General features: G+C 38.7%; 1 protein-coding gene across 7 annotated transcripts in view; it reads right to left on the bottom strand.

Annotated features, from left to right (window-relative positions):
• LOC119719993 (inositol polyphosphate-5-phosphatase A-like) overlaps positions 1–21,721 on the bottom strand; it is a 55,494-nt gene that overhangs the window by 23,070 nt on the left and 10,703 nt on the right. For all 7 annotated transcript variants that reach the window (XR_005270033.1, XR_005270034.1, XR_005270035.1 and 4 more), the window contains exons 4-5: positions 12,130–12,230; positions 8,615–8,702 (exon numbers count right to left, since the gene is read on the bottom strand). Coding sequence is in view for 4 of the 7 variants with exons in the window: in XM_038189486.1 (XP_038045414.1) it covers positions 8,615–8,702; positions 12,130–12,230 (189 nt within the window). In the remaining 3 variants the exon portion in view is untranslated. The remainder of the gene's footprint in view (positions 1–8,614; positions 8,703–12,129; positions 12,231–21,721) is intronic.

Below are 21,721 nucleotides of genomic sequence, written 5' to 3'. Positions count from 1 at the left end.
AGCAGATAGTCAGGCAAAAGAAAAGAAAAGAAAAGACCAATACAGTTGTACTGTACACATACATGTACATGTACACGCATGTTTACGTTACATACCAAGTGTGGACATTCCCTTGGTTTCGTGTAGTTAAGAAAAACCTCAGAAAAAATCATTTTACTCTCACTGTGAAAACACTTTCAATCCCCTTTTTTTTCTATGATTCCCTCTAGTGTTTCTCTTCATTTTGCCACGGATAAACCACACCCCAAAATGCCTCTAAATTTGTTTTCCAGAAAGGGGGAAACACTATGTGGTCTTGCCCACGTCCACACAACGTCACCTCTACCTGGTTTATGTGGACCTCTTTTGTTCGGAAGTCCACACAGTGAATGTAATGCGAATCAGAAATGCTCTACTGACAAGCAAGGAAAAATCTGTGTCCTCCTGATTGAATTTCTGGGTCATTGAATGTTTATCCAGCAATGTCTTGAGTGTTTCCGTGGGTATTTTCAAGGAACTGCTATCGATCTTCTTTCAAGCTGGATGTTTGTTTTGGGTTAAAAGAAAAACTTAGAAAAGAGCAATGTGAGCAATCTTTGTGGTCACAACAGCCACGTAAGAAATAGTGTGAGAGTTACAATATTCAAAATGAGTGAACAATAAACACCTGACACGATGATTCAAAATGTGAAGAGGAAATTGAAGTACTGGTAATGTTAACCACCAACATACAGTACATGTGCTCATAATCCATCTCAATTTAAATCACATCGATGTGCAGTATTTAAGTGCACAAATCACAAACAAGATCAGCAATTTTATTCTACTCAAACCGAGACATTCCAACTGGATAAAAGTAAAAGATGAAGGAAAAAAAACAAACACCGAGGATGTATTGACCAAAATGAAAGGAGAGCTCTCGTCAATTGCTGAACCCAAACACCTTGTTGTTGGCCAACACGGCGCAGTCTCAAAGCCGACGTGCCCCTCATTTCGCAGTCCTGACCACGCTCGACAAATATGCGCACCATACGCGCCGTGTCAAGAGTTAAACTAGGGTGTACATACACACAGAGATCAAGGAGGGACAGAGAGAGAGAGAGAGAGTAAGTCCTGATGACTTTACGCTATTTCTTCTTGGAGTGTCTGATTTCAGACAAATACGGGGATAGTGTTTCCTCCCGGTACTCTCGGATTTGCAGGGGCATGGAGACCCAGGGGCTAGTCAGTCTGCTCACTCCAGGCGATGATTTCTTTATCGCAGGCTTTGCCTCAAAATCGGTGTCCGTGTTTGTTTTCATGGCATAAACTGCGATGTATTATCCTGCATGCATGTACAGGTCATAGCATACGTTTGACTTGTTTGCTGGTGTGCATATTAAATATTGACTGACGTAGGTGTATCTGCGTAAATGTACGCATGCATGCACATTGTAAAATTGGAACAAAAGCTTCCATTTTATGACTTGAAGCTTCGCATGGCGGATGAGATAAAATTAAAAAATTGCAGGTACATGTAGCACCATGTGGAAAGAAATCTCTTCCTGAAAGAAGTGTGGTTCTGAAAAGAACCGGTTGGTTGAGTGTAGAACTCGACGTTTCAGACAGTGTACTCTGTCCGTCCTCACTCACCCTCCCGAGGACAGACAGAGCACACTGTCCAAAACGTCAAGTTCTACACTCAACCAACCGGTTCTTTTCAGAACCACACTTCTTCCAAGAAGATTTTTCACATGGTGTTACCCGCAGTTTTCCTATTTTAGCTTCCATTTTATGGACTCCGTGCAGCACAATTGAGGGCACCATTTAACCACTTCTGAAAGCTCCAATGGGATGGACACATTGCGTGTACACTGCACACATTGCGTGCTAACTGCACACACTGGTTCGCATGCGTACTGCACGAAATACGCAATCTTCGCATCTTCGTGTGAGGAATACTTTTGGATGCCCCTCCTGGCGGTCTCCCCCAACTCTCCCTTTGTAACCATTGAGGGGCTATTAGACTTTCAAAGAGTTTCATTTGAAGCTGAGACAGTTTTCGTGAAGAGTTTTACTTGACAATGATGCGTAGTGAAATAGTATTTTGAGAGCAATGTGCAAGCTATTTCAACGAGACTGTGACGATTACACAAGGAAGTACCGGTACAGTCTGGATTAATTTTACCATTAACAAAAAATATATATGTGGTAGATCAAGTACATATTGCATTTACCAGCCGACAAACAAGCTCCAATGACAACCCCCCCCCCCCCCCCACCAAGCCAAGTTTATGCACTTCCCCGCAATATCCTGTATTGTCTGGAAAAATATAGAATTTCCAATCCCTTAGCCCGGACTGCCAGAAACACAACTAGACGCATCTTACATTTCACAATCATTAAAAGAGAGGCTTCCAAAAATAGCATCTTTCCAATGGACAGGAAATTGGTCAGATATTTATGGATTTAAAACTGTTCATCTTTCAATCCATCTGCGACCCGTCCCCCCTCCCCCCTTTCTCGAAATTCAACTGTGTTTTTTATACTTCTTTGGCTCAAATTACAATGTACCATAAAATTATTTTCCATGTATCTACCTACCGGTGCATGTAATACCACAAATGGCTCAAGGCACTTAAAGATTTTGCTATTTTTGCAACGAGGCAACATCAATCTTGAAGGAGCCAGACTCAAACCTTTTGTGCAAGCACCTGGCCGTAAGTAAAGGCTGATTTAATCAAAACAGCAAAGATTGGTTTTTCCCCCTGAGTGTCCTTCGTACCGTTATCAACTCATTCGCCTCGATTCCATCCCAGAGCGAGGCAATATGGAAGAAGAAAAACAAAACTGAAAAAGCTCCAAAAGGTTAGGCCAACATACGGTGCTTTTGAAAAAATAAACAGGCCATTTCCAAACCAACACACACACATTCTTTCCTGAGTAATAAACGACGACGCTATGATTTCTAAAATCAACATCAGGCTCGCGAGAACCTTACGCCTCCTCATGCAAGAGATGGATGCGCGCTCGCTCGCACACATCTCATGGCTGCACTGTTTACTTCGAAATATAGCGACATTCTGCAAATCTATTTACACTCCACCGTTAATCAGGGGGGAAAATAATATAGACAAACACGAGGGTCCGTGCGCAGACTTAATCGATAGTTTGGCTTCCAATCCATATTTTTACCAGTATAAACGTCTGGTTTGGAATCTCCTTGCATTTGTATCATCACTAGGTGGTTTGCAGATGCAGCTGTAGGACAAGGTCAGAACGTTTTGCTTCTTCATATGAGCTGCCTCCCGTATCTCTTTTCCCTATCAGGGGACATTTGTCTTCCTTACTGCAAGGACGTCACTTGATTGGTTTGGTTATTGGCTACGCTGAAGCATGGTTTAGAGGATATTCTGCGAGTGTCAAAGGAGGTTTTTCTTTCCTCCGTAGGGAAACTGCTCCTGCCATCTTTGATGATAAAAAAATGCTGTATGCATTTTATGAAATTATCATCAAGTATGGCCCACCAGGGTTGGCTATTTCAACTTGACCTCATGAATGCATTTATAGAATAAAAGTGTTGCTTAAATACCTTAGGTTCGGAACAGATTGCTTGGTACTAGGGGAGTTCAATCTGTATTCATGTGCATCTATGAATTACGTGAATTTCAATATAACAATTGACTAAAAATGTGCGATGGTACTGCATGCAGTTCAATTTTTTTATAGATGGAATGCTTTCAAGATAATCTTGAAATAAAAAACTTAGGTTCTTCCAACCTTCTGTTGTAAACGGTTTTCTGGAGAGAAATGGACAATTTGCAAAGATTGGAAAATTCTAATATTTCTGGAAATACACACACGTACATGTTTAAGAGAACACTTTTAAATTTTGAACTCTTCATTTTAAAAGAAATTTTGAATATTGCTTGCAAACAATTTACCAGAATATGCGTTGTACTGAGTGTAAAAAACCCCAAAATCTTTCTTACAGTATGTACACGTACATATATATTGTTGAATGCAAAATACAAAATGTATGTATTATTTTGTCTACTATATTATTCACTGTACATAATTCCCCCATAATTCCAAAAGAGACACGATTGTAATTAAATGGCAACCCTTTTACAATAATTGCATTGGAGTGGTTTAATGCCATTAACCTTGGACAGCGCACACCAGTCCAACTCCTCCATTTCAAATTAATGACAAATTACAGGGAATTCCTTTCCAGCACTTGAGAAAAGAAATGAGGGCCAATTATGTCCGCCAATGACCAAAATAGTTGGGGAAATTGTGGAATGTGTAAACACAGCATTCCCGCTGGCATGCATCCAGTCTGCATACCGTACTTTACTGATGGTAGACTTTTTCCCAGTGAAACATTTAAAGGCACATTAAAAGAATTTGTTTCTTGTGAGAGGGGCATTTTATATTCTATGTGCACAAGTACAAATGCACAGCAGTGGTATATTTTAGAGGATTCAGGAGGAATAAGCAAGGAATCTAGGGTGAAACATTTAAAGGCACATTAAAAGAGTTTAATTGTTTCTTGTGAGAGGGGCATTTCATATTTTATTTGCACAAGTACAAATGCACAGCAGTGGTATATTTTTGAAGATTCAGGAGGAATAAGCAAGGAATCTAGGGTGAAACATTTAAAGGCACATCAAAAGAATTTAATTGTTTCTTGTGAGAGGGGCAATTTATATTCTATGTGCACAAGTACAAATGCACAGCAGTGGTGTATTTTAGAGGATTCAAGAGGAATAAGCAAGGAATCTAGGGTTTCAATTTTTGAGATCCAACACCAAATAAATGCACATTTCTTGTATCGGCGGCGGGCATAGCCTATAAGTGGTTTGTTCAATTTGCAAACCGAAGGCCCTGTTTTGTACACAGTCATGTGGATTGAATTTCATGTTACACTGTTGCGGTGTTTGCACTTGAAACAAATTTAGCATATGTTTATGATGGCGACATGTAAACAAGAGTTCAACTTCAAGGAGGCAGCACTTGATACCAGTTACATTCAAGTCCAAAAGGCACAGTGCATGTACAATGTAGGTTATTGTGGATTGCAAATATACGCGGTATACATGTATATTCCTGCATGCCTTTGACTTTAAGATACAAAAGAATATCTGAATACTCATCAATGGCATACCTAGGGCCAAGGTCATGCATCCACAAAAATCCTTTAATAAGGATAAGATTGTCCAGTGAAAGCATCGACGCCTCCCCCCCCCCCCCCCCAACCTTTCCCAGCTAACTGTAAACTGGGCTGAAAAGCTACAACACTTGTCAGCAATATTATAGCTAGAGGTTGCAAAGCCGCTCAACCAGCACTCCTAGGGTCGTCGTCATGGCAACACATACGTCAAGACAACCCTGCAAAAAAAAAATCCAGACTGGGCTTGCAATTAAAAGGGTTCGCAGCTCGGCATAGCTGGCGCTGAATCGGGCCAGGGTTGAGGGAAGGGGGGGGGGGGGTGAAGCAGATTGTAAACCTATGTGTGTTATTCCGTCTGGATCCAACCTTTGCAGTTAACACTTGGACATACTGTACATACATGTATGGTCCACTATGACTGATAGAGCATTCCACTCAACAACCAAAGTGAAACAAAAACAAACCAGAGTGACAATTAAAAATGAAGTTGAGACACCATAATCTCAATTGCAATTAATCTACCTCTGAAAACTCTCTGATAATATCGATTCTCCTCTCCTCATTGTCTGGACCTATTTGCAATTGTTTCCCATGAATCTTGAGAAGGCAATGGTAGAAAAGTTGGAATAAAATGAAGACTTATTTGCGAGGCCAAAATGTCACACAAACAGCAGGGCAATGAAAACTGTGCACGTGCTGTATTCCATTCACCATGAAAACTAATAAAGTTAAATTAAAAATGAATAAAACTGCTGCAAACTGCTCACTGACTGCATTGTTCTGAAATATATACAAATAAAAAAATTAGAGTGGCCTAATATTTTATCCTTAGCAAGGACTTCTAACCCTAACCCCTTTTGCCTCTGAAGAAGTCCTTGCTACGGATGAAATATTAAGCTACTCTAATTTGTTTTTTAAATTCCACACAAATGGCATTCAAAACCTTTGTTTTTTATTGTCAGAGAAGTTACTAACTACCGGGGTAATTTATAAAGTTGGTTACGGGTATCCGATCTCATAATCTGAAACCTTTTCCTGTACTCGGGTATCCAGTTCCGATGCACACCCCTATCTACTAGTTCTACATTGTAAGAGACCAAAGTGCCTTCATTATTAACCCTACATATAACAGTCAGGTCAACATCAATCCTGGATCCTCACCGACGTGAATCATCCTTACATGTCATCTTCCAACAGCAGTCTTTAACCGACTGTAACAAACATACCATTGATACGTAATGCACGTGCCAGTGAGTCCAAAAAAACAAAGCCGCGGACGGATTCCTGGCCCAAACCAAACACTTGGCTGTCAACTTGGCTTGTGGCACAAACAAAATGAAATCGACTGTGGGACATACTCCCGTGGTCCGATATTCCTCTGATGCACGTTTGTGAGCTACCGGTATTTTTATTCACATACACTGTATGTAACTGCACATGTAATGAGCCACATAATGTTGTTCCTACGCAAACAACAATAGAACTGACAACAACATCATACTGTTTGCTTTAAATGAGAATGCAGTTTCACTAGTTTGTCAAAATTATGGATATTTATGTCATGCATATTTTTGGGGCTATATACATGTAGAGTAAACAGTCAAATATTCCATTGCTGCAGTAAATTTCCCCACATTGTAGTCAGAAGGGAATGGTACCAGTATGCAATATGCATATATTCATGTTTAATGGTATGCACAGTGCATGTACATTTTTTTGTACATGTATCTGTTTCACAATATGGCGACTGTCTTAGCAACAAGGGATTATTCAATAGCCACAATACTGTACACTGAGCTTTGGGATTACCTCCTTTGTCATGTTTGTACAGGTACGGCAATAATACCTCATCATATCTGGTGAAAAGACGGATTACGGTGCTCGACAGCCCAAGCATTACCCTGACAAATTACTTTTTCATAAGTTGCTATGGCAACATCACAGTATAATCCAGCAAGCTGACAAGGCAGAAACCGTTCAACAATGGCTTGATCTCGCTTGTCCCAGAAAAGCTCCATCACGGCACGATGTGTGATCGTGTTACACCAGACCTGGGGATCTCGAGCCCAAGAAATGTGCAAAATCTTCACACACAAAAAACATGCTATACATGATTGTGTTTTCTTTGCATACACTTATTATGGCAAGGCTCGACAGACCAAAGATGAGTGCAGTCCCTCTACACAGCACATGTATGTCGAGTTTGAATTCTTGAAACCTAAGGCTTTTTGACAGGTTCTGAGCATCTCAAGTGCCATTAGGTTTAAAAGTCTTTAAAAGGTTGCACTTAAAAATCAAGGCCACTGCTATGACGTACTCTGCTATGACAAGATAGCATATAACACTCGATCTTCTGTCACCGCGCCCTGACCATAACTCACTCAATCCTGCCGGGGAAGATTAAATTAACGGGGGAAAAAAAAATGATTGTCAGCTCATTAATTAGCAAACCCTGCCAGATTTAGCCTGACCTTTCCTGCCCACGTTTACTGACAGTGTCAGGACGGACCTCTCCCAGATGCCCTTTGATTGGCCAATTAATTCTGGAGAGGGCAGGCTTTCCTACTTTCCCCCCTGTCGAAACAAGATGATCCGAAGGACGAAATTGGTAGAATTTGGAAGGACATGCCCCCTTTTGTTGACATATCCCCTTCCGATTTGGGAGAGGTAACACTTAAAAGGCTTCACTGGCTCAAGTGTGAAGGTTATTTGCTAAGGTCAGCGTGACCTGGTTATGTATCAAGAGACGTCAGCTTTCAGACGTGTCAATGAGATGGTTGACAGACAGGATTCACCGGATCTACATTGGTTATAATCACTCAAGGTGCATCCTGCTACATCATATGTCAGAGGTGGTAGCCCTCGTCATATTCTGACCTCAAGAGATGAGACTGGCTTAGCCCAATTTCGTCTTGGAAGTTTGGTCCAAAAAATGAAGAATTTTTCCAAAGAAGATTTCCTTGAGGGCTTGGATTGCACAATTTGTACAATGTACATAGAGCACAACAAGGTTTTTTTTTCATTCATTATGTGAAAATTGAACAGATGAATACACTGCATGCACATATAATGCATGAGGGCAAAGGGTCTGAGTTTGCGCACCCCCCCCCCCCCCCCAAAAAAAAAAACTTCAAAGAAGTATTTCATGTCAAGGAAAAAAAGGTGAGCATTATACCTTACAAAAAATGGATACCTCTTGATCCAAAAACAGTTTGGAAATACGTAAATTAAGACAAATTTCATGTAAAACAAGGGTTAGAAACTAAAGTTGAAATTTAAAAAAGATGGTAGACAAATGTTCAAAAAATGAAAAATATTCTTTCTGAAAAAGCACCTCATTTCATTCAGAAAGGAGACAGATGCCCAGGGAAATTAACTAGCCTGAAACGTCAATGAGGAGAAATATGTCCCTAAGTCTCCGAGGACATTTATCAGAACACGACAGATAACTGACAGCTCTACAAGTCTAGCGTTGCTTACCGTAAACTGATCAACGAGAGCAAAGTCTTTATCCAGAAACACCAGGGATCGGTCGAAAGACTTGAGCGCCTCACTGTCTATTAAACTCCTGGGTAGGAAAAAATTAAGAGAGAAATCACAATTACCGATAAATAAATGAATTGTGTAAAAAATGCCAAAAGGTGACATTGATTAGGTTTGAAATAAAAAAAGGAAAAGGCAAGCCCAGCAAAGCTGGTCCCAGAGTGCACACAATTTTATTCAATTGATTCAGAATAGCTATTTTTTTTTTCCCTATCTCAATTCGTATTCAGTTCTCCGATTTTTCCCTCTTTTTAATGTACCTATAAACTAATATTGATGTGTTTTTAATGTAAGTAATTACTGCCAATTGCTTGTAGATAATGTGTTTAATGTTAATACAAACTCCTTTTTCAAATCTCCAGCTTGTATGTGTAATTCACCCCTTTGCTCTCCTTTACCCCATCCCAACCCCATTCAATTGTCCTTTTCATAACTCCTTCCCATCCCCTATTCTTTATTCTGGCTTATTTTACTATTAATTTTCGTAAACAACCCTTTTCTATCAATTTGTATTCAGTTCTATTTCCCCCCCCCCCCATATTTAATGTATACATGTATCAACTACTATTTTTGAGTATTTTTTAATGTAAATTTTATTCGCAATTCTGCCACTGGCGGCGAGGAGTACAATTAAAATAAACCATTCATAATAATATTCATACGAAGCTTCTTTTCATGCATCTGGTGTACAACACAATAGGCCATTATCATGATGCGGCCATCTTAATATTTTCCCCATTCAAATCAACGTAACCAAAGCGAGGCTGGAAGGAAAAATAGTCTGGTTCCTTTTTGCAGAAAAACATTATCATTTAGTACTGTTATTGGATACAGGGAACATGACTGAAATGGTGGCAGCATGATAAAGGTATATTGGCCCATTCATTGGCATGACGGGATAAGTCGATACCACAACACTGCCCAACTAACAAGTGAGAGTCAGTGAGTGAGATACATGTAGGTGCAAAGAAGGAAACAGACAAAAATAAGGCATCGTTTCTTTCACACAAGGACGGATCCGGGGGGGGGGGGGGGGGGGGGGCATACCCCCCCCCAAAAAAAAAAAACGAACCCAATTTTTTTTATTGAGTGACGTTGCAATAAAGGCAGGCACTGCATACATCACCATCTTTTCCTCAAAAAAAATTGGTTAGAAATTGCCTCAGATCACACCACAGAGCATCAAGAATCCAAAAAAATTTGGGGCCCTTGACATGCTTGAGCGGGCTCCGAACCCCACGCCGTAATTTTTTGGACCCACTTATTGGGGGACCAAAATTTTGTTCGCCCCCAAAAAATTGTGTTCTGGATCCGCCCTTGCTTTCACAATAATTTTGTTTTAAAAATTACATCATTAAACTAACTTACTCTACAAAACACTGTGTACCTTATGTACATCTTCTCTTCAACAAATATTACCATGACAGTGCAATTCCCCAAAACAAACTTGTCATAGCGTCCGAAGTGCAGTGCTTATTTTGCAGGGTATTTCTGACCAATTTATGACTTTAATTATTAACCAGATATATATAATACATGAGTTCTTTTCACGGAACAGACTGAGTAAAACATCCTTCTGTCATCAGCATTCTCAGTAATCTAAAACCAATTTCCTGCACATGCATGCAGTTCGAAGTATTGAAAGCAACTACATTTGTACCTTTTGTACATTACACTCTGTAAATTTAGAATCTTGTTTCAAATTTCAGTTACTAAATATTCGCTGTTTACATAATTGCAGATACATGATGATTAACAAAAGTGTGTCATTCCTCTGAAAAGGATGCACGCAGTTCAAATGCCTGAGCAAAAATCAGTAAAAACAATTTGAAAACTTCAAAATATAGGCCTACATTTTGTACATGAACAGCTACATCAAAATTTAATTTACTTTTTCTTATGAGGAAAAAATGCAAATAAAAGTATAGGTGGAAAATTTACAATTTTAAATCAGTCTCAAATAAAAGTAAATAATTTTCTGATGGTTTTGGAAAAAGCAAACATTACACATGTACCGTACATAATAAGTACCGGTACTTCAAAACAGAACTGTACATGAAACAAACATTTGGAAGGTGAGATAAGTCTTGTCTCCGCAGTAACAGAAGTTTTCAACGTTTCCCCCTGTTACGAAAAACTTCAGGATTTTGTTCACCCCAAATACGAAGGTTATTTACATGGATCTGTACTTCCCAATCTGTTTTGCACCTGAACCTAAAAAGCATTAGGGGGGGCCTACAATTAATGCCCAGACAAAAGTGCGATTTGAATAAAAACAGGTGACAATCGGAACTGAATCCATTTACAGGGGAACAAATGAAAAGAAACAACTGTCCAGACATCCTGCCTACATCTTCGTCCATCGCCTCGACAGGAACTCGAGAAAAATACAGGTAGGAAATGTCGACAGATGAACTGTGGCTTCTCTATATTTGGCTTAAAGGAAACAAGAACAGGTGGATTGCCATCGACAATACAGTCGGCAGGTCCACGAGGAGGAAATTTATTTGTGTAGTCATGCAGAAGAGGTGAAGTGCGTGAGTGGGGCACGACATTTCACACGTCAAGTGCTGGTGCTTCAGAACAAATAGTGTTTTTCTTTCGATAGTTTTTTAACAGGTATGGTGGCCAATAGATCTATACATGTACATGTACGTGCAACTCAAATTACCAAAAACATTCTGTTTTTTGTGGATATTGTTTTAGAAAGGTTCTCCATGATGTACATGTACTAGTACACGTACATGTACATGTTCATGTTATGGTAACTTCAACATTTACACGTACATTTTAAAAGCTGGCAGAGTCCCCCCCCCCCCCCCCCCCCCCCCAAAGCATGAGGCAGAATCAGGGAAATATTGACTGACAATGTGTCTGAAATTCTGGTTGCAGCAAATATATTCACCATGTTACCCTCCTAGATCTTCACAATCCTGGGAAGACTTACGGGATTTTGCGGGATTTTGCAGGATTTTGCAGGGTTTTGCAGGATTTAGGATAATAGAGTCCTGTCAGTATTACATGTACTTTGCAAAGGGCTTGCTGCCCTTTTAAGTTGCTGCCCTTTAAAGTTTAAAGTGTATGTTCACGTACATGTGCATAGAACGTTCCATTACATGTGCATAGAATGTTCCATTACGTGTGCGTAGAACATTCAATTTCAAAGTCATGGATTTTTGAGGCATTCAGGAAGAGGTTCAATTGAGTACCGAAGTGTGACGTCATTTAGAACCAGAAAGTGTAGTGCAAACGAATGGAGTACGCGCGCGTGTTGGTTCACAGGCTGAATCACGCGCTAATGTCTTTCACACACATTTTGTGCGCGTGACGTATTCACTTCAGTACTCCATACAGAAATGCTGAGGAGTTACAAACAAAAAACTGTACACACACACACACACGTCTGAAGACAATTAGAACATGACAAATCTACATGTACTGCTGTAACTTACTGTACAAAAGCATCGACGTTTCCCATGCACTGCTCAAAATCCTTGCCTCCGACTTCTTGCATATGGACCGCTATAAGCTGGGGTTTCAACGTCTGTACGGACTGAGAAATGGAAAGAATAAAAACAATGTCAGATCAATGTTACTTCATGTACTGGTAGTTCTTCCAAAAAGTGTAACATGCCTGTCTATTTTGTTAGATACCTGTCACTCATGGTCTTAATCAATTTCAGGGACAAAGGTATGGATTTCACAGTTTTTGGGAGAAAGTTAAAAAATGCTTAGATATTAGACATTTTACGTGGGGGGGGGGGGGCATACAATGTACCGTAGATTGATTAAACAGTGCCTTGAATACAACACTTGGCAAAAAGACGATGGAAAGATCTGATCTATATCATTTTTGCAGCCAATATTACTTTATAAACATTCATTTTACGGGCAATTCCACGGTAACACAAGTTACATTTGGAGCGGGTCTTCCATCAACTCGGTGCTGTTATTGTATAAAGAGAAAGCATTTACGGTGTACATGCACCCGAAATACCGGTTTAGTTTCTCGCAGAAGATCCCTTGAAATTATTAAGTTACTAAACGACATGTACAACAAAATGGCCATCAATTTTTCTTGGTTTGGCAATAAGTTTTTTATTAACATAACTCACTTTAAACAAACAGGACATGGAAAAAATGTAAAGACCTTGCATCAAAGACAATTTCTTGTGATACAGTTCACTACAACAATATACAAAAGCAGTACAGCAAAATTCAAATGTTCAAATTTTACCAACAACGTCTTTTTGATTGGATACTCTCTGTTATATGATCACTTCATGCTTTACACAACGGTATTTATCGTGGACTGCTTATATTCATTTACATTTTAAAATTGATTTATATTTTTTTCATTAATGCTTTTTTTTTGGCTGGCTTCATGGTGTCATGGGCAAATAATTAATGATACACTCGTATTCACCGTGAAGTGCATACTGTATCAATGAGTGATGAATTCATTAGTTCATCAGCTCCAGTCCTAAAATGAAAAAAAAATAAAAAAAATAAAATGGCTTTTTCCTCGTTAGTCTTCAGGATCCAGACAATGTGTCTCTGGGGGCTAAATACAGAATTATCAAAAGACTTTTACCATTCAACTGCACGCGAATTAATTAGCAGAAAGGAAAGAAAAAAAGAAAAAAAAGAAAAGGGTTAATGAAGGCACATGGGGAAAGAAATCATTTTGCTATTTTGGAAAGGAGAGTTCCTTTCCCCGATAATTAAATTTTGAGCAAACAGTCTTTGTGTTTGTCATCCACGAACAAAAGCAGCTTGTGAATGCGTTGGATGTCTGGCATGGGGCAAAAAAAAAAAAAAAACTGACAGGGGAACACGAGCATGATGGCTCTAGGCTTCACTTGCAAAAGGACCCTTGCACGAACGCTCATCCATATCTTGAACCTGAGCCTGACAAACCAAGCATCAACAAAATATGTAATGAAACGGTAATTTGCCGCGCTGCACGTACGTTATTCATACACACTGCTCGCTCGTATTGAGGAATGAATACTTCAAATGTTCATACATTTGTATTTTATGAAAATATCTAATGACATGGAGAACAGGCGATGTTTTTTAATATGATCCAGGGGCTACCACTGCCAACTCATTTACATCCGAAATGCCTCGTAAATGTATGATTTACTTTTATGCAAATTCTCACTTTAAATGGTTATGAGTGGATGTACAGGACAACAAAAAATTGAATTAATTCCCTTATGAAAATTATAGTGCATATTAAATTACTGGGAGAATACACAAAAGAGTTTTTTTGATTTTTTTTTCTTCAAAACACAAGGGGGGTTTTGTGTATCCATATGTTGTGTTTCTTTTTGTTTAAATGCCAAATGGTTGAAGATACCGGTATAAGCAGGTTAAATGACTTCCTAGGGTCAACAAATTTCAATGAAATGCGCATCATACCGGTACTCGTAGCCTCTGTGTAAATTTATGCAGCAACTCACAAAAGTGCAGACTACAAACATTTGCATCAGTTTCAGACTATTCCATATGAGCTTAAAGGCTCAAAAATGTCCACTGGCTTGTGGGTCGAGTCAAGCGATTTAACCATCAGTCTAATTTGAATTGCATCAATGGTCTAGTGGCTAAAAAACATAAAAATAATAATAATAATCCTACAAATGCTTCACACAGTAAGTCTTATTTTAAAAAGTACAATATAATTTGATGACGTGAAATGGTTTAGCGTTTACCAACAAAAAAATGTATTAATTGTATAACAATTATTTTTAATCTTCTCAAGTAAACACCTTCTTAATCTAAACAGCAAAAGTTTGCTGCTCTGGTCTACATGTACATACTCCTGTTGTCAAGTACACATACTGATGTGCAATATTCACCGACTATATGCTGCATGCAACACTATCCCGTTATTGTGGTCTTTGTGCAATGAATGCATCACTGCGCATACAGAGTACACATGCCCTCCAATCAACCCACAATTTAATAGATTTCAAAGAAAACGTGACTCAATCAAATTCCCCTCAATTAGAGTTCATTGCCCGGTAAAACACACATACATTGTACATGTAATAAAACTAAAGACGGCTTTCAATAGTGAATTACCCGGTACATGTAAGAGTGCACCATACTGGACCTAAATAAAATGGATACAAATAAAATTATTATTTTTGTTGTAAACCTATACAATTTGTTTGAAGCTACCACTACATAGCCTACATGTAATGGTACTTGCCCACCCTGAATGATATTTTTGAGAGTTTTAAGGGGATCGAAGCGTCATCTGCAACATCAGCTGACATTTTAAGAAAAAAAGTACATGTAGGAAAAATACAAAAGCAGCGTCGCCTCACCACTTTTGGGGCAAGCCCCATACCAGAAATCGAAGACATTTTGGGGGGCCTTAATGACAGATAGGGGAGGGGGGGGGGGTGTAACATGACATACCGACCCAGTACACAATAGTATGAACATGAATTACATGTAAGCTCCCTGATACATATATGGAGAAACCAACCATACTCTTTTTCCTTTTTGTTTGATTGGAGACATATTTTCCCCATCCTTCATTCCGACGTATTTCATCCCTGGATAGAAAACAAGGCGAGAAGGAATGACATGTACACCTGCTGGTCCAGTTCTTGGTAATCCTTTTCATCCAGTCTGGATGGAGCAGATGTTCTGCCCTTCCCTCTATCATTGCCGATCTATTATTATGAAGACTGTGCATATTCCCCTAACCTCCAGTAAAATATGTGCATATAAGGCTGTGGCATATGGGCAATTCCATGGTTACTCACGATACATTTTGATGTACTTTTGAGTTTCCTTGGGCTGTAATTACCTTACTGAAAAAGTTTAATAACTGTTATCCCCATGGTAGATAGAGTAGACCTAGACCTACCTAAGCACCAAAGATGACATCCAGAAAAATGTGTTATGTATGATAAACAAGATGCACAAAATTGGTTACTCACGTTACGAAAATGTAACATGAGTAACCGTGGAATTGCCCATATGGGGAACTTGTATGCAGAGACAGACAAGATGTTTTACTCGAATCATCTGCAAAGCAAAGCGTCTTCAACACTTTCTTTTTGTTTTTCCCTCTGTTGAGGCATGCAACTGGGAAGTCACACAAAAAGAGGAAATTAAAATCTTTCCAAGAATTTATACAGTGATTTTTTTTTTTAATGGCACACATGGGAAGTACATTTGTGTGCAAAAAAAAGAGAGAGGAAATGAGTTAATGCGAGGAAATGTTGCATGCCTGCTCCGTGGTCTCTAAACAAATTTGCAGTAACTACTTATTTTGTAAAATGAGACTTCAGATTGTTGTTCCAGTTCTTTTCTTCTCTTTAAAATATATATATACGCATATAAATGTTATCCGGCTCATGCATTTTGACCCTGAACTCACTGCTCAGTTCCTCTCACACAAAATTTTTCAATGCTTGCCCATTAGCTGAACTGTACACAGCGAAAATCATACAAACTCTGACCAAGTCTTGTCTTTGGATACAGTAACCTCAGTGATGCCTACAGGTGCAGAACCTACTGGCACTGGGCAACCATTTGCTTTTAATACTACATTTGTACGCGTGTTTTCCTTGATTATTACCTCCGCCAAGGAGGTTACATTGTACATGTTTTCATCGGATTTTGTTGGTTGGTTGGTTGTTTGTCTGTTAGCAAGTTAACTTAAGGATTCTTCACAATTATGCGAGTATTTCTTTTGGGTGTACTGACAATATAACGGGCAATTGTTTGGCCTTGGCGGAGGTTTGCGCTCTCTGGGTGCTTTCTAGTATTCAACATATTTTTGCTCTCCTTTACTTGTTGTAAAATTTAAATATTGTATCCTTTTGGGGTTTTTCCCTTTTGCCCAATGCCAAGATAAAAACCAAGTCAACAATTTAGTAGAATTTTCAGTCATCAAATGAACCTGATTACTTTACCAGCATGACTTGATGAAATCAGATAAAAAGATGGAACCAAACAGATTTTGAGGGAGATGCACCGTGAAACAATATTTGCTGGCGGCTCACGCGTGCTTGCCACCTTAGCAACCTGCTCGACGGGCAATAACAGAAAGATCCTCATCTCCAAAACTTACTCCAGGATCCTCATCAATCACTACGTGAAGAAATCTTCACCGTTTGCCTCCGGCTATGAAAGACTGGAAGGGGGGGGGGGGGTGTTTAGAAAGGAAAGGCTTTGTCTTTGCCTATTTCTGGGTCAATCACAAAAACTGATTACTTCGCGGAATGGATTTGCAGGCAGGGAACTGGGAATCTAAGACTTAATAAGGGGAAACGAAGCTAAGGCCACAGTCTCATTTACGAGTTAATGCCGTCGCAATGAAATGACACTCAGTCATGTTGTTATGGAAACACTAGCAGACCAATGCAAATAAACTTGCTTGAACACAACAAATTAATTATTTCTGAAAAAGTGGGTTACATATCATTTTGTTTGTGTAAATAAAAGAAAATTGATTTTGGATCTTACTGACCGAACCAATTTTTAATTTCCTCTCAACAACACAACAAACGTACATGTACATACACATGTACTGCATGTGTATGCATGTAGTGTACAATCAATAGATTTTAATAAGAAGGAACCATCAGTTTAGTACTAACGTACAATAAATGCCACTACATTATTCAATTTTTTTTCGCCTTTAGGGTCACATTTTATTCAATCCATTTTGAGTACAGTATGTACACGAATAGTGTACATGTATGACTAAAGAAAAATCTGCGTTTCCTTGATAATTCACTTTCATCAAACATTGGAAACTAAATCAAAATGCAGTTTATTTGGGTTTTTTTAACTTAATTATTTCCTGCTCACAGTGAGAAAAAATACATGTTTGGCAAAAAAAAATTATGCCTGTTTTGTGAAATAAAAACCAGGCATACATTTAAATAGATAATGCTCAATACCTGTTAACAGAAAACAAGTACTATTCTGGGAGCCATGGCAGAACAGCAATGTGCCAGGACAGCCAACAACAACAAACTTCTCCCCCCCCCCCCCCCCCCCCCCCGCAACCTCCACTTGATCCTGGCAAGACAACTTGTGCCATAGGTCCATCAATGTAAGATAGATGGTTATCCAGCTCGCCTCGGCTTATCCACGGCAAGTTCTGGCTAATGGCTCCCATCTCCAAACCGACCCGATGGCCTCTTAGCTGTAACTCATCCACATCGTTATCTTCCTTTCTCTTTTCCCGTCCTCTTCTTTTCTTTTCTTTTTTTCAATTTTTTTTTTTACTTTGAAGGATAATTCTCTCAGAGTCAATCAATTTTCTTTCTTTTATCTGCGTCAGTCTGTCACGTGTAGACGAGGGGACAGATTTCTGAGAGGACACATTAATTACGGCCCTCATTGGCAATCATGAAAGATAAATCTGCCATTCTAGGGCAATCTTGGCAAATGCATACGTGGAATTATTTTGGTACGGAATTTACAGAAACATGTATGCGTGCAACAAATGGATTTAAAGTCTTTTAAAGGGAATGTACATCATTGGTTTTTGATGTAATTTTCAGAAATGAAATATTTGAGGGGTTAGTATATATAGATCAAATATTGTTACATTGACATTTTTGAAGTTTTTTGTTCGAAAAGGTTGGAAAAACCAAGAAAAACAAAAATGTTTAAGTAGTCTGGTTCCCTGACTCCACAAAAGATAAAATGGATCAATTTATAGATGATGGAAAATTGTAAGGCACGGGAACCAGTCTAGCTGGCCTGCACCCGTTCATGAAACATGTAACCAATAGCAAACAAAATTTGGACTGAAAAAATGGTTAATTTGGAGCAGTAGTTGAAAAATAGTTAAGTTTTTCCAACGCTGGTCGGCCGACCACCGTTGGAAATGTATACAAAAATACCATTTTCTTGAAAATGACTTCACATCAGGTGCCATAATTTTACAAAATGCTTGAGACTATCATTTACCAACATCCTAGTAAGGTATTTCGTAAAAACTTGGTAGTTTTATTTTTCGATGTTTGCAAATGTTGTATATTCCCTTTAAAACAAATTGATTACTATCAGTTCCTTGTATTCAATTTATGGATTATATTTTACTTGTGAACATGTACCGGTATGTGTACAAATGCACCAACATGAGTACTTGATAAGGCCAAAAAAAAAGTCTCCGGTTTCTGGTATGGAGCTTGCCCAAAAAGTGGTGTGGCGACGCGGCTTTTTATTTTTTTTTACCTTATTTTTTGCTTCAAATGCCGGCTGATGACTGCAAATGGTGCCCGACTAAACTTAGTGCAAATATATGGGAGTCCAGAGAGGCCACATAAAGCTTATTCTCGACCATAACCCAATCTAAAAACACGTTAAAATTGTGCAGCAGCAGGATTCCAGTCAAACCAGTGAGTTTGGCGGTTTTGAGACATCATCCTTAATTGAAAAAAAACCTTTTTCATTTTGCCGACGCGCATGGCTACGGTGACGCGCGCGCATGTATACCAGAAACCGGAGACTTTTTTTGGGGGGCCTAAGGGTATCAGTTCCAAATTCTGTGAGTCAGCTACATGTACATGTACATGTACGCACATGTACACGTGCATCCATGTACATGTACATGTACAAATGTACAAGAAATTGCAAAGTGGACTCCACATAAACATCTAGGGCATACTAAATGAATTTACAGAGGGAAATTGGGTCGAATTGGTCAACGTTGTTTCATACAACAGAAAAAAACTAACTGGCCTCTGTATGCAGGACAAAACCAAAACAATACAGGTAACCACGGTGAATGCAGCAAATTAAGCCAACAAATTAAGGAGAGAAAAAAATATGTTCAGTTTGGTTTCAAGTAAACAGCATTACTGTGCAAAGTTTGCAAGTCCATTAAATGGTTTGGCAATACTAAGTCGATCAAAAAGTGAACAAATCTGATTTCTCTTCTCCTATTAAGCAGGTCTCTTCTTTTTTGTTTCCTGGGGAAAATAAATCTACATTAAAGTGTCATTTCAATCTACATCTACTTTAAATCTTCTCTTGGTCGATACTTTGTTTAAACATAGCCGACTCCGAGTCATAACAGCGTCATCAATCAAACTAAAAAAGCCTTCCAATCACTTTCCTCCTGAAACATTTCAGATGGCAATAAATAAATCATCTCTCCAGCACAGATCTAAAAATCCCTCGTTCCTTTTTCTCCCTCGAGCTACTATGCTAAATCTAATAAGAGAACTAACGTGCGACAGGGTACATGTGGTTGGATTTTGTTGATAGAAAAAATGTTTGGCTGTACATGTAGTGCTCTGGAAATGGAAAATGTTAAAAATCTTTTAACACGAGTTCGAATTTTTGAAATGTAAAACCAAAGTACATGTACATGTATTACATTATGTAGTGTCCATTTGTTACTTTAAAAAGCTCTTCAAAGGAATCACTTATAATTTACAAATTCTTTGAAAAGAACCTCCAAAATATTCACTTGTCTTTGAAAGAAATTCTAGACTTAAATACTGGGTAGTTTCTTTCAAAGAAACACTTGTACTAATAGCTACATGTACATTGAAAGAAATTCTTGTAATTTATCTACATGTACTTAGTTCTTTGAAAGGGTATTCAATAATACCGGTAGTTCTTCTAGAGAACCTCTAATGATAGACAAGTTCTTTGAAAGAACATTCTAATGACCAAAAAAAAATGCACACTAGAGCCCGGAGGGGAATGCGAAAAATATATTAACCAGTTTCCTGGAAAAAATTAATATCCCATTCATTTCCCCAGCTTGACAACATTAAAAAGGAGCGTTCTCAGCCAAACGAGTTATGGGCTGCGGGCCATGCAAATTCGTTCAGTGGGGAGGAAGAGACCGAATTATTAGATTATTGAAAGGTTACGCGGAGTATTGCTGAGCATAACAAAGAAAATACGACATGAACATGCGCATGGCTGACAATTTTTTTATTTATTTCCCACAGTAGTAGGTACATACCGGCATACATGTGTTATATTTTTTGTATTGTTTTAGTTTTGAGTCTTTTTTTTAACCACATTCATATGGGCAATATTCAGTATTATTATTTATATCAGGCTTCCAGCGGCAAAAATAAATCAGCATATTGTTTGCTTTCATAAAAAGTACCCGGATGACTACAATAATAAAGAACCCGGTTGACTGCAATAACATTATTATTGCAGTCATCCGGGCATTTTCGCTGGTTCTCGCTTGATCAAGAGCATAGAAAGTCACAGTTGTTAACCACTCAACAGAGCGTAGCGCGCACGCGTACCATCGAACACGGAACACGCTGTGCGCATGCAGAGCGAAGAAAGCGGCAAGGTATACGCGCACTGTTGTCAACATTACAGTACATACAGTAGCTTCAAATAGTTTGACGAAAAAGATGAGGACTGTCTTGAATTGTATTTCTTGCGGATCAAGGCAGCCTGATATAAATAATAATAATATTATTGGATGGCTTTTTTTCGGTGGATACAAGAATATATTGCACTCGCTAATGACAATATTGCACTCGTCTTCGACTCGTGCAATATTGTCATAGCTCGTGCAATATATTCTTGTATCCACCTCAAAGCCATCCCATATTATATAAATATTTTGTTGAGGAACAAAAAACTGATACCGGGCATGTACCAGTATTACATACTTACTCCGTACATTTACATCCGTATGTGACTACATGTACAATGTACAATGTACAAACACGTACATCCCTGCAAATGTTATTTCAAAAAGACATAGGCCTATCCTCTGTGCACTTTAAAATGTACATATACAAAAAAATACAAGGCTTGGATGTGGCTTGTATTTATATAATCCAGGTAACGAGTAACGCTGACGTTAAGCAAAACATTTCCCTAATATTTTTTTTCTGCATCGTTTCAACAAGAAAAAAAGAGACCGAACTGATCACGGTAATGGATTTCTGACAACCTGATATTAAATTTGCAGGGGAGCGATTTGTTTGCACTCACAACATGCACACCCTATCGCGGTCGGTCCTGAATTTAATTCCCCGACCAGCTAAAAGCATTCAGGCGATA

This window comes from Patiria miniata, unplaced genomic scaffold (assembly GCF_015706575.1).
Source record: "Patiria miniata isolate m_02_andy unplaced genomic scaffold, ASM1570657v1 HiC_scaffold_9, whole genome shotgun sequence".
NCBI classification, from domain to species: domain Eukaryota; kingdom Metazoa; phylum Echinodermata; class Asteroidea; order Valvatida; family Asterinidae; genus Patiria; species Patiria miniata.
The sequence above is the reverse complement of the archived record's forward strand: the minus strand, read 5'-3'. Positions and strand labels throughout refer to the sequence as shown.